At 41.8% G+C, this 17,103-nt stretch overlaps 1 protein-coding gene across 4 annotated transcripts in view; it reads right to left on the bottom strand.

The window, feature by feature from the left end:
• Nucleotides 1–17,103, bottom strand: part of gpr180 (G protein-coupled receptor 180) — a 145,571-nt gene that overhangs the window by 84,636 nt on the left and 43,832 nt on the right. For all 4 annotated transcript variants that reach the window (XM_080198146.1, XM_080198147.1, XM_080198148.1 and 1 more), the window contains exon 2: nucleotides 3,542–3,700. In XM_080198146.1, coding sequence (XP_080054272.1) covers nucleotides 3,542–3,700 — 159 coding nt within the window. The remainder of the gene's footprint in view (nucleotides 1–3,541; nucleotides 3,701–17,103) is intronic.

Genomic DNA, 17,103 nt, shown 5'->3' with positions numbered 1-17,103 from the left:
TCTTTCTCCTACTCCTTTACATATCCTCTGGTCTTGAGAATGAGAACAAGGCATACAAGAACATTATGCCTTGGGCTTTTTAAAAAAATCAATTTAATAAATACTGTTACTTTTTGAATCATTCTTTAGGCTTACGTGCATGGCACCATATTTTATAGGACCAACCTCTTGATTTCCCGTAAAATCAAGCCAAGTGTTTCAGACTGATGATCTTTCATCAGAACTGGCAGATGTTAGCAATAACAGCTTTTCAGCAAGAAGAGCTATGGGGAGCATAAATGAGAGAGGTCTGTGATGAGGTGGAGAGATGGAATAATTAAGTGACAAAAAAAACACAATCACATCAGTGATATTTTTATTGAATGGCAGAGTATGCATGAATGTTCAAATGGTCTACTCCTGCTCTTGAATACTTTGTTCCAATGGGTCTAATCTTTATAGCAGGTGGGGAACCAAGGTTTAGTGGAAGGTCGAAACACAGAGTCCTGAGTTTCTTTGGAATCTTGCTCTCCCAAATTTCATGTCAGTTTGAAGGTGGGTTCAGTGTCCCATTGAGCTGTCAGGAACTCAGAATCACAGAATTGGTACAGTGTAGAAGGACTGTACCGGCTCTGCAATAAGCATTATAACTTAGCGTCATTCTCCTGCCTTTTCCTTGGAATCCTTGTTTCTATCCAAACAATCATCTAATGTCTCGTTTAAACCTGCTTCCACCACACTCCCAGGCAGTGTATTCCAGACTCAAAACCACTTGCAAGCCACTGACGAAGATTTTCTCACATCTCATTTGCTTCCTTTGCAAATTACTTGAAATCTGTGCCTCTCATTCTTGATAGGACTAGGGGGCACAGCCTCAAGATAAAGGAGGGGCAGTTTAGAACGGAGTTGAGGAGGAACTTCTTCACTCAAAGGGTGGTGAATCTCTGGAATTCTCTGCCCGTTGAAGTGGTGGAGGCTACCTCGCTAAATATTTTTAAGACGCGGGTTGATGGGTTTTTGATAAGAGAGGGGATTAAGGGTTATGGGGAGAGGGTGGGAATGTGGAACTGAGCCACGACAGATCAGCCATGATCTTATTGAATGGCGGGGCAGGCTCGAAGGGCTAGATGGCCTACTCCTGCTCCTATTTCTTATGTTCTTATGATTCGTTTACAAGTTTTTCTCCATCCCCTCTGACCACCTCCCTCATGATTTTCAACACACCTATCAAATCTCCTCTTAGCCTTCTTCTCTCAAAGTAAACGATCCCAACTTCTCCAATCTATTTTCATACCTGGAAGTACTCTTGTAAACCTCTTCTGCACTCTCCCCCAATGTGTTCACGTCCTTTCTAAAGTGTGTTGCCTAGAACTGTATGAAACATACCAACTAGTGTCTTATACAAGTTCATCATGACCTCCTTGTTCTTACATTCAATGTTATTACTAAAATATAGTGTATTCTAGGCTTTATTACTAGTTGCTTGCTCCATCTGTTCAGCTACTTTATATGTCTTATGCACATAAACACCCAGGTCCCTCTGCTCCTGCACACCCTTTAGAGTAGTACTCCTTAATTTATATTGTTTCTCCATGTTCTTCCTATCAGGATGAATCACCTCATACTTCTCTGTACTGAAACTTATTTTGCCATCTGTCTGACCATTCCAGCAACTCATCTTTGTAGTTTTGAAGATCCTCATATTGCTTCCAAGTTTTGTGTCTTCTGCAAACTTTGAAATTGTCCCCTATGCAGCAAAGTCTACGTCATTAACATACATAAGGAAAAGCAAGGGTCCCAATACGGACCCCTGAAGAATTCGACTACAAACTTTCCTCAAGTCTGAAAAATATCCATTAATTATTACTCATTGTTTCCTATTATTCAGCTAATTGTATATCCACATTGCTACTGTCTCTTTTATTCCATGAGCTATAACTTTTCTCACAATCTGTGGTGTGGCACTATATCAAATGCCTTCTGGAAATACACGTCATACACAATATCAACAGCATTATCCACTCTGTTACATCTTCAAAGATTTCTAGCAAGTTAGTTAAACATAATTTCCTCTTAAGAAATCAATTCTAGCTCTCCCTCATCAATTTATATTTCCTTGTGATTAATTCTATTTCGAATAATTGTTTGGAGAAGTTTCCATACCACCAAAGTTAAACTGACTTTGGGTTTATCCTTCCAACCTTTTTCAACAAATGCATAGTGTTTGCAATTCTCCTTTCCCCTGGCACCTCTCCTGATGTGGAGATTACATTCCCTCTCCTGAGTATAGGGAAGACTAAAAGGTTATGGCCAATGCCCTTGCGATTTCCAGTCTCACTTCCTTCAATATCCTTGGATTCATCTTGCAAAAATATCAAGTGTGCATCTCAGCATCATTGCTCACTCAGAATATTTTGATGGCAGGAGTGCATGAGAGTTGGAAGCACATCTGCCAACAATCAACTTAGCAACCTAACCCATTAAGAGGCCAATTGAATGCAATTTTACCTGTCTGCTATTATGGTTGGTGGGCTGGTTGGTTGACAAGACAGCCTTTATGTTTTAGCTGCAACCTTGAACGAGGGCTGAAATGTCAAGCTGAAATAAAATTTGAAAAATATGTCTGGACTGAGGTTTGCATTTGAATGTGCTGCCTAGATACTTTTTGCATAGTTTTCGATTGCAATTTATTCATTTTAACAAGTCAGCAACTTCGTGAGACAGCTCTAGAATGGTTGTTACCCTAAGGGAGTATATTAGAAGTGGCAGCCTACACCCTGCCTTTTCCCGGCATCTACCTTCTTCCCACCCTCCCTGGCAGTGCTGAGCCTTTCCCAGCATGCATTTCATGTTGATTTCTTGTTAATTGGCAACCAACATGAAACCGTATTTTGGTGCCGACTGTGGCAGGGAGTGCATTTTGTTCCCATTTTTGGACCCACTGAGTGAATGTATTTGATGGATGACAAATTCAGGGCATAGATCAAGGGCTAAACTTCCAAACAACTCAACATCATATCACGTAATTTCCAAACTGTATATCAGAGCAGCCATTATTTACCAATGGAAAATTAACAGCCACACAATTGTTAGTTCAAATCTTTCAATATCTGTCAGCACAGTGTTAGTAGTCCTGCCTCACAGTACCAGGATCCTGAACTCAATTCCAGATTTGGATGACTGTCTCTGTGGAGCTTGCATGTTCTCTTCATGTCTGCGTGGGTTTCCTCTGGGTGCTCCAGTTTCCTCCCACTGTCCAAAAATGTGCAGGTGAGCTGGATCAGCCATACTAAATTGACTCTTAGTGTCCAAGGTGTGTCGGTTCAGTGGAATAGGCATGGTAAATGCACAGTGTTATAGGAATTGAGCAGATGAGAGGGCCTGGGTGGGATGCTCTTTCGGACAGTCGGTGCAGACTCGATGGGCTGAATGACCTCTTTCTCCACTATAAGAATCCTATGATTCTGTCCAAGTATTATGAATAAATTTATTTTCAAAGTGGTATGATTGGCTAGATCGCAAAATCATTACCTTTAGCAAAGGTGGTTATGAGATAACTTACCTGTTATCCGGGCTTCAGAGAATTTCACTAAACAACGCACTCCTTCAATTTCCTCTTGTAGCTTCAACCACTCTTGCTCGTGGAAGAGGTAAAGTTTGGCATCTTTTTCCACAGCTACTGTATTGTTGGCTATTTGACAGCTTAGTAAGGCATTCGTACCTAAGAATTAAACATAAAATCATACTTTAAGGTCCCAAAATGACAACATAAACATACAGAAATAATATATCTTAACTGGCAGCAATAAACATAATTAAAATGCAACTTTAAATAGAGGAATTCAATGCCAATTCAAATACTGAAAGTATAATCTTTCTTTCCCTCAGAAAAGGTGCAAGGCTGATTAGCATATTTAAAATAGCATTTAAAAACACTTGGCCTGTTTGACGCCACATTCTCCCAGCTCCCAGTACCATCCGACCCTCAGGCGTGGCGAGAACCACTGCAGGTCTCCACCAGCAGAGACCAGGAGCGATGGACATATCGGGGAGCTCGAAGACAAGCTTGAAGCCCCTGGATGGCTAGGCAGTGCCCATCTAGGTATCAGCACGGGGATGCAAGGGTTCGGCATGGGGAGGGGACGGCAAAGGACTGAAAGTCTTATCCGTATAGGGTGAATCACAGATTCTAGGTGATATCAAAGTTAAATGGACAACCTATTAGGATGGAGGTTGATACCAGTGCTCCTGTATGTTTAATTGCTGAGACTATGCACCAACAAAACGTGAAGCATCTTTTTTTAAAACCAGCTGATGTGATTTTCAGGACATATACAAAGATGTGTCATTAAAAGGTTACATCATGGTCAACGTGGACTCCAATGGACAAAAAGCAGAGTTGTCTCTCCATGTGTTCTGTGGTAATTTTCCAGCTCTATTCCAGAGACCATGGTTAGGGAAGATAAAGCTTAACTGGAGTGCTGTCAACAGATTGGTTGATGCCTAAACAGACCTAAAGTACCTTTTGGATAAATAGAATTAGTATATTCAAGGAGTCAGCTTTAAAGGAACAGCACTTTATTGCATAAAATAAAGCAAAGCCAAAACCATGAGTCTGTAGTGTACACAAAAAAAACCCAGCTGGGCCAATGCAACAATAGACCTACTCAGGGGTCTGCTTCATATAATGCTCAGTATACAAGCTCCATTATCAATCCCCGGAAAGCTCATATTCAATGAGTCTTACAGAGAGGTCAATCAGTGGTTCCCCATTCAAGTCCTAGGGGTTATCATACCCCTAGCCCTATGAGTCTGAGTGCACTCTCTCACTCTTTGGGCACATGGGTCATCTTCATTTTTTGGCCCATGGCCTTTTCTCCATTTCATACACTGCCTGATCAGGTGTGGTATACTGTACTGGCAAGTGATTCTTTCTGGATAACTGAAGTAACCCTGGGAGGTGGTTCTTTGTTAATGACAAGTTCTGGCTGAGATTCCGCTACTTTTGTTTCCATTTTGGAGTTAGAAATCTCATAGGCTGTTTTTGAGCCTTCTGTTGATTGAGTTGCTTTGTAGTTCCTCAGTGTACTTGGGGTTCCCGATGGCATGCTTGCTGTTTCTGTCAATAACTCCCGACGGTGTAGGTGGTCTACACGTTTCCTTAGGTCTTGTCCTCAACCTTTACTGTATAAGACACGAGCCCTATTCTTGAAAGAATTGTTCCTGCTGTCCATGGGGTGCTGTCTCCAAATTTTCGTGCTTGGACCATTTCCCCTGGCAAAAAATAATCAGTTTTTAGTCCATTATGGCCCCTTTTTTTGGGCTTACTTTTCTTCAAACCTTGCACTCAAGTTCAGGAAGGTAAGGCTTAGCCTGTTCTGTAGGTATCTGCTCATCACTAATTCGGTCGGGACTAAACCTCTCATTGTGTGTGGTATCGTTCTATAATTACAAAGGGGCTAATTTTGAGGCTATGGACCACCTGCTCTATTTTTCCGGCCCCTTTCTGAAAACTTGGATTGCTTGCTCCGCTAATCCATTTGATAAATGATGGTAAGGAGTTGTGCGGGCATGTTGTACTCCCTTTGTTTCCACAAATGTCCTAAATTCCCTGCTGATAAATTGGGCTCCAATGTCTGTCACAAAAACTTTTGGGATTCCATGAGTACTGAAAGATTGCCTAAGTCTCTCTATTGTGTTCTGCGACAGAGTGGTTGTGATGGATGTCATCTGGTGCACCTCTGTGCACTTAAAGTGGGCGTTGATTAGTATCAGAAACATTGAACCCATAAACAATCCTGTGAAACCCACATGCACCTGAACCAATGGTCTTCCTAGCCATTCCCAGGGTGTAGGGTAGCTATAGATGGTGCCTTCTACATTCTGCATGTTTTCACCATCTTTTCTATGTCTCCATCGATTCCAGGCACCAGGTGTAGCTTCTCGCTAACATTATTTTTGATATGTCTGGACGATCATCATGAAGTCTTTGAAGTATAGGCCTTTGGTGGGATGTGGGATCCCCATTGGATAATGTGCCTTCATTCTAGGTACTTTGTCATATACGGCTTCAAGTCTTGTGCCAGACATTCTTGCATTCCTCCATTTAAATATTATGTGGCTTAATTTTGTCAATGGGGGATCATTCCGAGTCCAAGTCTTAACTTGTTTTGCTGAAATTGGTAAGTTATCCATAAAATTTAATGCCATTACAACTTTGTCTATTTTCAGTGGTGATGGTAAGCTTTTGGGCAATTGTAGACAACTCAGGATGCCTGCGTCATCGACTTGTGTCCCTAGTCTACGTTCTGGGGTGTATTTATACAGCAATGGGCACTATTAAGTGCCTCTTGACTGACGCCATAGGAGGAGTCGTTTTGTGCTTGGAAACAAGGCCCAAAGAGGTTTGTGGTCTATTATGATGGTAAAATGTTGACCATAAACATATGGATGGAATTTCTTCACTGCGAAGAACAGTGCCAGACCCTCCTTTTTTGATCTGAGCATACCTTCTTTCTGTGTCAGCTAATGTCCTTGCTGCATATGCAATTGGGAAATCCTTCCCAGTGTTCCATCAGTGTGATAGTACTGCTCCTATACCATAGGGAGCGGTGTCACATGTTATAACCAAAAATCTTTCCGAGTCAAATGGACCTCCCTATGGCTGAAATAGGTCAATACTGCAATTGATGCTTGACCCTCACAAAAGTGTGTTCCTGTGGTTCTTTCCCTGCCCACTTCTGATGTTTTTTCAACGCTGTATGCAGGAGTTAGAATAAGGTTGTCAAGTTTGAAATGAACTTCCCATAATAATTTACAAAGCCAAGAAACAATTTTAATTCTGTCATATTCCTTTATGTTGAAGCCTCTTGCCTCTTTCTTGACTGGGTGAAGGCTGTCCTTTTCAACCCTGCATCCAAGGCATGTTACTTCAGCTAATTTAAAAACACATTCTCTTTTTAGTCTGACCCTGGTCGTTGTAAGACTTCTACTAAATTTTCAGGTTGTTCTTTGACAGTGGGTCCCATGATTAGAACATCATGTAGCTAAACTGTCACTCTGCATGCAATATGTCTTCCATAGGGAGGTCAATCAATGATTCCCCAAGTCCTGGGGGTTATCACAGTTATAAAAGATTGCCTTTTGGAATGACATCTGCACCAGCCCTATTCCAAAGATTAAGAGATCAGATTTTCCATGCTCTCTCTAGTGTACAATGTTAGCTGAATGACATTCTAATTATAGGATCCAGAACAAAAGCACTTGAATAGGTCCAGTTTTTGGATCATGTTATTGATAGTAAAGGCCAACCTAAAGCACCTAAAAAGATGGAGGGTAGCAAAAGTTGTGCCTTTATTTAAGAAGGGCTGCAGAGAAAAGCCTGGAAACTACGGGCTGGTGAGCCTCACATCTGTAGTGGGTAAGTTGTTGGAAGGTATTTTGAGAGGCAGGATCTTTAAGCATTTAGAGACGCAAGAACTGATTAGAGACAGTCAGCATGGCTTTGTGAGTGGAAAATCATGTCTGACAAATTTGAGTGTTCTGAAGGGGTAACCAAGAAGGTAGATGAAGGCAGTGCAGTTGATGTTGTCTATATAGACTTTAGCAAGGCCTTTGACAAGGTACTGCATGGTAGGTTGTTGCATAAGGTTAAATCTCATGGGATCCAGGGTGAGATAGCTAAATGGTTACAAAATTGGCCTGGTGACAGAAGCCAGAAGATGGTTATAGAGGGTTGTTTTTCAAACTGAAGGCCTGTGATTTGGATGAGAACATAGGAGGCATGGTTAGTAAGTTTGCAGATGACACCAAGATTGGTGGCATAATTGCAATGGGATCTTGATCAATTGGGCCAGTGGGCTGATGAATGAAAGATGGGGTTTAATTTAGATAAATGTGAGGTGATGCATTTGGTAGATTGAACAGGGCAGGACTTGCTCAGTTAATGGTAGGGTGTTGAGGAGAGTTACAGAACAAAGAGATCTCGAGGTACATGTTCATTGCTCCTTGAAAATGGAGTCACAGGTGGACAGAATGGCGAAGAAGACATTCAACATGCTTGGTTTCATCAGTCAGAACACTGAATACAAGAGTTAAACATAGAACATAGAACACTACAGCACAAACAGGCCCTTTGGCCCACAAGTTGCGCCGATCACATCAATACCTACCAATCCATAGACCTATCTATAACCCCCAATCCCATTAAATCCCATATACTCATCCAGAAGTCTTTTAAAAGACCCCAGCAAGTTCGCCTCCACCACCACTGACGGCAGCCGATTCCATTCACTCACCATCCTCTGAGTGAAAAACTTACCCCTAACATCTCCTCTGTACTTGCTTCCCTGCACCTTAAATCTGTGTCCTCTCGTAGCGACCATTTCAACCCGGGGAAATAGCCTCTGAGAATCCACCCTATCTATTCCTCTCAACATTTTATAAACCTCTATCAGGTCGCCTCTCAACCTACGCCTCTCCAGGGAGAAGAGACCCAGCTCCCTATCTTCATAAGGCATGCCTCCCAATCCAGGCAACATCCTTGTAAATCTCCTCTGCACCCTTTCAATAGCTTCTACGTCCTTCCTATAGTGAGGCAACCAGAACTGCGCACAGTACTCCAAGTGGGGCCTGACAAGGGACTTATAAAGTTGCAGCATTACCTCCCGACTCCTAAACTCAATCCCTCGATTAATGAAGGCCAGTACACCATACGCCTTCTTGACCACATCCTCCACCTGCGAGGCCGATTTAAGAGTCCTGTGGACCCGGACCCCAAGATCCTTCTGCTCTTCAACACTGCTAAGACTCCTGCCCTTGATAGTGTACTCGTTCATCCCATTGGTCCTGCCAAAATGGACCACTACACATTTATTCGCGTTGAAGTCCATCTGCCACTTCTCCGCCCAGTCTTGCATCCTATTTATGTCCTGCTGCAACTTCTGACATCCTTCCAGATCATCCACAACACCACTGACCTTCGTGTCATCGGCGAACTTACTAACCCATCCCTGCACTTCCTCATCTAGGTCATTTATGAAAATGTGCGATGTCTTGCTGTACAAGACATTTGTAAAACCACATTTGGATACGGTGATCAGTGCTGGTCACCTATTAAATAAAGGATATTATTAAAGTGGAAACAGTCTAGACAAAAAAACATTTGGATAGTTATATGAGCAAAATGGGTATAGAGGGATATATCTTTGGGAGAACAACGAACTGTAGCTTTTGTTTTGCATACTCTGACCAGTGCTGAATCTATGCTCAGCTAGAAAAAGAAGCACTGAGTATAATTTTTGGCATACAAAGGTTTCATCATTATTTATATGGTCATCATTTAGGATAGGACCTATAAAAGGTGAGGGGGGAAAGGTTTGTGTGGAACCAGAAGAAATGGCGGAGGTGCTTAACGAGTACTTCGCCTCAGTATTCACGGTGGAAGCCGATCTGGGAGATTTTGTTATGGATTTGCAGCAGATGGAAAGGATTGAGTACGTGAATATTAAGGAGGAGGATGTGTTGGAACTTTTGAATTCTATCAAGGTAGATAAGTCGCCGGGACCAGATGGGATGTACCCCAGGATACTGTGGGAGGCGAGGGAAGAGATTGCAGAGCCCCTGGCGATGATCTTTGCGTCGTCAATGGAGACGGGAGAGGTTCCAGAGGATTGGAGGATTGCAGATGTAGTTCCTATTTTTAAGAAAGGGAACAGAGATAGCCCGGGAAATTACCGACTGGTGAGTCTGACCTCAGTGGTTGGTAAGCTGATGGAGAGGCTTCTGAGGGACAAGATTTACGAACATTTGGAGAGGTTTGACATGATCAGGAATAGTCAGCATGGATTTGTCAAGGGCAGGTCGTGCCTTACAAGCCTAGTTGAGTTCTTCGATAATGTGACTGAACACATTGACGAAGGAAGTGCCGTGGACGTAGTGTACATGGACTTCAGCAAGGCGTTTGATAAGGTCCCCCATGCAAGACTTCTTGAGAAGGTGAGAGGGCATGGGATCCAAGGGCCTTTGGCCTTGTGGATCCAGAACTGGCTTGCCTGCAGAAGGCAGAGAGTGGTTGTGGATGGGGCTTTTTCTGAATGGAGGTCAGTCACCAGCGGAGTGCCTCAAGGATCTGTTCTGGGACCCTTGTTGTTTGTCATTTTCATAAATGACCTGGATGAGGAAGTGGAGGGATGGGTAAGTAAGTTCGCTGATGACACGAAGGTCGGTGGTGTTGTGGATGATCTGGAAGGATGGCAAAAGTTGCAGCAGGACATAGATAAGATGCAGGACTGGGCGGAGAAGTGGCAGATGGACTTCAACGCGGATAAATGTGTAGTCGTCCATTTTGGCAGAACCAACGGGATGAACGAGTACACTATCAAGGGCAGAAGTCTGAGTAGTGTTGAGGAGCAGAAGGATCTTGGGGTCCGGGTCCACAGGACTCTTAAATCGGCCTCGCAGGTGGAGGAGGTGGTCAAGAAGGCGTATGGTGTACTGGCCTTCATTAATCGAGGGATTGAGTTTAGGAGTCGGGAGGTAATGCTGGAACTTTATAAGACCCTTGTCAGGCCTCATTTGGAGTATTGTGCGCAGTTCTGGTCGCCTCACTATAGGAAAGATGTAGAAGCTATTGAAAGGGTGCAGAGGAGATTTACAAGGATGTTGCCTGGACTGGGAGGCATGCCTTATGAAGTTAGGTTGAGGGAGCTGGGACTCTTTTCCCTGGAGAGACGAAGGTTGAGAGGCGACCTGATAGAAGTTTACAAAATGTTGAGAGGAATAGATAGGGTGGACTCTCAGAGGCTATTTCCCCGGTTTGAAATGGTCGCTACGAGAGGACACAGATTTAAGGTGCGGGGAGGGAGGTTCAGAAGTGATGTTAGGGGTAAGTTTTTCACTCAGAGGGTGGTGAGTGAATGGAATCGGCTGCCGTCAGTGGTGGTGGAGGCGAACTCGCTGGGGTCTTTTAAAAGACTTCTGGATGAGTATATGGGGTTTAATGAGATTGAGGGTTATAGATAGGTCTGTAGGTTGGTAGGTGATGATGTGATCGGCGCAACTTGTGGGCCGAAGGGCCTGTTTGTGCTGTAGTGTTCTATGTTCTATCATTTCATTTTATTGATTGATCATCCACCCCTACTATTATTTTTGGGCTGTTTAAAGGTACATCTTCATTAGTTGTTAGTTGAGTACAAAAATGATCACTGAACTTGTCTGCACAATCCTATATAAGTATCATCGATTAGACTGCCATGCTAATGTGTTATCACACTTAGCTTCACCTACCGTGCATTTGCCACCAACTAGTTTTTGCCGATATTCTTTATTTTCCATGACTAGATTATTTTATCTGAGACAACTTCTCAAGTTCAGAGACGTACCAGAAATTATCCCATGATAGGGAAAGTGATGAATATGGTATTGAAAGGAATGATGGTCAGAACACATTGTATGCATCCTGATTTGAAACGATGTGCGTCAAAAAAGCTTGAGTTGACCATCCAAGATAGATGTCTACTGTGGGAAATCCCAGTGGTCATTCCTCCTAGTCTGCGTGAAAAAATTCTGAACGACTATATGAAGGACATCCTGGTATAGTCCTGATGAAGGAATTAGCGTGTAGTTATTTTAGGTGGCCTGCTGTGGATGCTCAGATTGACGAAAAAGTGTCAATCCTGTACACAGATAAAAAATACAACATTGTCTCCTTTACACCCTTGGGAATGATTGTACGTAGATTTTGCTAGTCTGTTTGAGGGTTACATGTTCTTAATTGATGCCCATTCAAAGTGGCCAGAAATTATCATGAGGTCTACTGCAACTGAACAAGCCACTGAAAAATTTGATGAAATGGTTGCAAGATTTGATAAACTGGAACAGGTTGTTAGCAATATGGTTCGCAGTTTACTTCACAAGAGTTTGAGGATTATCTCAAATTAAATGGTATTCTGCATATAAAATCCAAACCTTATATCCATCAACCAACGGATTGCTGACAGATTTGTACAATCCTTGAAACATTCTTTAAAAGCTTCAGAGAACAATGTTTATTATTATAATTGTACGAATAGTTTTTTGCCATCTTATATGACTCGTGACAATTCAAGGTTCAGCTGCATTACTACTCTTCAAGGGAAAGTAGAGAACAATATTTGATTTTTTATCATCCCCAGAAACTTCAGCGGTATAGCACTTTGAGTTGCTGATGGAGAAATGAAGGCAAAACAATGCTATTTGCAACAAGATCAAGTGTCAGCATGCAATAATGCCATGAGCATAAATGGGTATCAGCCATAGTTTTAGCAAAAATAGGTCTAATTTCTTACACAGTTTAAAATGAAGATGAATGAGTTTAGCGACACCATGCTGACCAATTGTCATCATCTCAAAATGATTTCTCAGAATCATCTTCAGTAGTACCAACTTCTTTACTAGTGTTGTGAATACTACCATAGAAGACTTAGTTGAACTGGAGTTGCCCGGTGATTGTGTCCATGGTATTATCCACATGAGAATGATGCAGAATTACTTCTAAGAGAAGAACTGTCTACCAAGGTTCTATGGGTTTTCTAAAGTCAAGGACAGCTAAATTCCAGAACGTCGTATAGAACCAAAGAGCAATAAATGTCTTCCTGATCAACTTTCTTATTGTCTGTGCAGAATGAATAACGGTGGACAGTATTGTGCCTAGAGTATTGTTGATCCTATGTATAACATTATAGTAATTTGTTGTCATGACTACAGAAGCAAAGGCAGAGGACATTATATATTTAAGTCATTGCATGGTTGTTTTGACAGCCACTCAAGATTTGATGGCGATTTTATTGGGGTATGTCAGACTCTTGTTTTAATTCAATTTCTACTCTGTACAGACACCAGACCCTACAATAAATCTATTGTTGTCATTTTGAATCTGAAAGTATAACCATATATAAAATCCATAACCTCTAACATAGTTAGGACATTACAAAGCACGGTAGATGACACATTGCTGAAGGTCAAGTCAGCTGAAGAGGCAATAATTGGCCAATTGGATTTCACCTGTCTTTAGTTGAATAGGATATGCCTGGGTAATTTTCTAACTTGTTGAGAGGCCAATGTTGCAGCTAGGATCACAAGTCTTCAGCACCGTAGCCAGATGTTGTTGGGGTTCATACCTTTGCTGCATCCAGTGCCTTCAGCAGTTCCTTGATATCATGTGGAATGAATAGAAACGGCTGAAGACCAGCAGCTGTGGTGCTGAGGACCTCATAAGAGACTGAGATGAACCATTTAGCCATCACCCTCATCAGATACGATTATATTGGTCAGTAAAATTTATCCAGGGTTAATGAATGTGATAGAATGGCAATTAGTAGAATGTGTAAAACAAGAGGAATTCCTTGAAATGTGCACAGAAGAACTTTTTAAGCCAATATGTAGAGGCCCAACAAGGAAAGGAGCTGTGCTGAACCTAATTCTGGGGAATAATTCTGGTGGTGAGGGAGCATTTTAATGATAGTGATTATAACAAATAGACAAATTGCAAAAAACAATTTTGGATGGGGGACAGCAGAGTTTAATACAAGGCACGATCTGGCCATGATAGACTGGGAACAGCTACTGGTGGAGAAATCTGCAAAAGAACAATTGGGGTGGTGATGGTGGTGGGGAGATGGCGTTTAAGCCAAGCATGTTCCCCTTAAGAAGGAGTAACAAGCCCAGGGAACCATGAATGACTAGAGATATTCAGGATAAGATGAAAAGGTACAAAAAGAGCAAATTAGCAGAAGTATTGGTAAAGTACAGAAAATGTAGGGTGGAGGTTAAGAAAACAAAGAAAGAAAGAAAAACAAAGAGGGGATATGGGAAAGCTCTGGCTGGTAAGAGTAGGGAAAGTCCCAAGATATTCTAAAAGTATATCAAGGGGAACAGAAAGATAGATTAGGATCCATTAGGGACCAAAGGGGCAATCTGTGGGTGGAGGCAGAGGACATTGGTAGAGTGCTGAATGAATATTTCACATCTGACTTCACTCAACAGAATGAGGATGAAGGTGTGGAACTCAGGGAGAGAGACTGTGAGGTTCGTGATCAAATTATCATAGTGAATGACATGGTTTTGGGAGGCTTAAAAGTGGACAAACCTCCACATCCAGATAAACTGTGTCCCAGGATTCTGTGGAGGCAAGGGAGGAGACTGCAGGGGCTCTGACCCAATTTTTTAATTCCTCTCTGGCCACTGACAAGAAGGCAGAGACACAATATCACTAATTGACAAGTTTTCTAATGTCATATATATAAATGATTTGGAAGAAAACATAGCTGGTCTGATTAGCAAGTTTGCAAATGATACTAAGATTGGCGGAATTGCTGATAGCGTTGTAGATGGTCACAGAATACAGCAGGATATTGATAAACTGGAAAATTGGGCAGATAAATAGCAGATGGAATTTAATGCAGGCAAATGCAAGGTGATGCATTTTGGTAAATCCAATTCAGGTGGGAGCTATCAAATAAATGGCAGAACCATCATATGCAGACAGACAGACAGACAGACACACACACACACACACACACACACACACACACCTGTGCTTGCAGGTGCACAAATCTTTAAAAGTGGCAGCACAGATGGAAAATGTAGTGAAGAAAGCACATGGCACGTTTGCCTTCATCAGACAGGGCATCAAGTATAAAAATTGGCAAATTATGTTTACAGTTGTATAAAATATTGGTTAGGTCACATTTGGAATGTTGTGTCCAATTCTGTTCACCACACTACCAGAAGGATGTGGAGCCTTTGAAGAGAGTACAGAAAAGATTTACCAGGATTTTGCGTGGTATGGATGGTATTAGCTATGAGGAGAGATTGAATAAACTGGGGTTGTCCTCCCTGGAATGATGGAGGTTGAGAGGGCGACCTGATAGAAGTTTATAAAATTATGAGAGGTATAGATAGGCTGAACAGTTGGAAGCTTTTTCCCAGGGCAGAAATGACAATTACAAGGGGACACAAGTTCAAGATAAGGGGGGAAAGATTCAGTGGAGATGTGCAGGGGAATTTTTGTTTTTAAACACAGGGGGTGGTCCAGGCCTGGAATGCACTGCCAAGTTGGTATGTTGAGGCAATTATGTTAGCCACATTTAAGAATTATCTTGATAGCATATGAATAAACGAGGAATATAAGCAGTTGGTTAGATAAGTAAAGATGATTGGCTTGGAGAGTTGAAGGCCCTATACGGTTCTGTTTTCTTTGTCATTGCAAATTTGAATTGGAATAAATCACCTGGATGAATTCAATGGAAGCTTACCATTTGGTATCAATTTACATTCTAGTGGAAGTAGATAAAGTGCAGATAAAAATTTTAAATTTATAAGTTTTCACGTGGAGATACTGGTGTCCTTGCCTTTGGACTTAAGAAAACCATCATGTTAGTCTGTCAAGTACCGGAGGGAATCAGGGTCATAAGGTTAAAAACCTTTGGGGGAGAACATGCCGCCGATGAGGGGCGGGGGGCCTAATATCTCGGGGGGGAGGGGCGTTGGGAGGAGATCAGCCAGTTCACTGAGAGAACATTGCGCAGTTCACCCTGCACAATGGCGCCAGAGCATGCTAAAGCCACTTTCCTTTGCAAGCTTAGGCTTTGAAGATTGCAGTGCCAAACTTAACTTAAAAAGTAGCTGTGAAAAACACCAGTTTTCAGACTTTCATAACATTTAGAATATTTTTGGGAAGATCGCCGCCCCCCTTAACCCACCCACCCCATAACAAGTCCTCATATGCTCTGCCACTCTGTTAAAATGTGAAGTAAAACCTGTCTCAGCCAGTAAATTAGTGCTTATTTTGTTAAGTTATTCTTTCCAACTTGTTACATGGTGTTGACAAGTCTTGCTGTCAATTTCTTTGTCAAGTATGGGCTTGAATTCCTTATGCTTAATCCCAAGAGACTTTATGGGGTCTGAAGTGAATATTGAGGATTCCCAGGGCCACTCTCTCTTGACAGTGAACGACTGCACCACCACATCTAGTGAATGTGTCCTTCTGACGGGATTGATGGTGGAAGAGTCTGGGCTCCAATTGCAAGAAGAGACTACACAAACTAAAGTTAATTTATTTATTAGTGTCACAAGTAGGCTTACATTAACACTGCAAAGAAGCCACTGAAAATCCCCTAGTTGCTACACTCCGATGCCTGTTTGGGTATACCAAGGGAGAATTTATCTTGGATAATGCAACTAACCAGCATGTCTTTCGGACTGTGGGAGGAAATCAGAGCACCCAGAGGAATCCCGTGCAGACAGGGGGAGAATGTGCAGATTTGCACAGACAGTGACCCAACCTGGGAATCAAATCGGGGTGTTTGGTGCTGTGAGGCAACAGTGCTAACCACTGTGCCACCCAATGTTTGCTCCCTGTAATTTAGAAGGTTAAAAGAGATGTTTTGATTGAAATTTTAATGAAATCATGACAATTAGGGAACGTAGGTGGAAACAATTTATTTCTACTGTTTCAAGTGTCCAGGACAAGGGACAATGAATGCAAAGTGTTCTCAAATATGTCTTGAACCACACTAATAGTCGCTTTTCCCAAGTCTATTAGTTCAGGATCTGATTCAGGGTATTTCAGCAAGGACATATTTGTTACATTAATACACAGTATACAAATGCATAATGTTTACTATTACCAGTTAATGTTCACCACAATGTTCATGCAGGGCATGATCTGAATGCAAAAAACCAAAAACTTTTTTCATTAGGTAATTATGGCACATTATCTTCGATGCTGAAGATTAGATATTTGACACAAAAAGAATGGAATTTTTCCCAGTTCTGATGCCCCAATTAAGTTTTCATTTGACTGGACCAAAAAAACAGTTCACAAATAAGTCAAATTGCTTTCATACCATGTATCAATTTTGAGAACTGAAGAAAATATAATACTAATTTCAGAAGTGTCTTACTCAAAGCTAAAACTAAATTGGTTTGTATTTCATGCTTTTCAAATTGATTCTTTTTGCTTGCTAGCTTGCTTAGCATGTACTCAACACTTATTTTATTTGATCCAACTGATGAATACAAGACCTAAATCTGGAAACTTGCGACCGGTAGAAGGCATAGGCTGGAGATTTTTGATTCTTTGCC

This window comes from Carcharhinus amblyrhynchos, chromosome 10 (assembly GCF_965287045.1).
Source record: "Carcharhinus amblyrhynchos chromosome 10, sCarAmb.v2.hapA, whole genome shotgun sequence".
Classification (NCBI taxonomy): Eukaryota; Metazoa; Chordata; class Chondrichthyes; order Carcharhiniformes; family Carcharhinidae; genus Carcharhinus; species Carcharhinus amblyrhynchos.
Note: the sequence above shows the minus strand (reverse complement) of the source record. Positions and strands in the feature narration are given on the sequence as shown.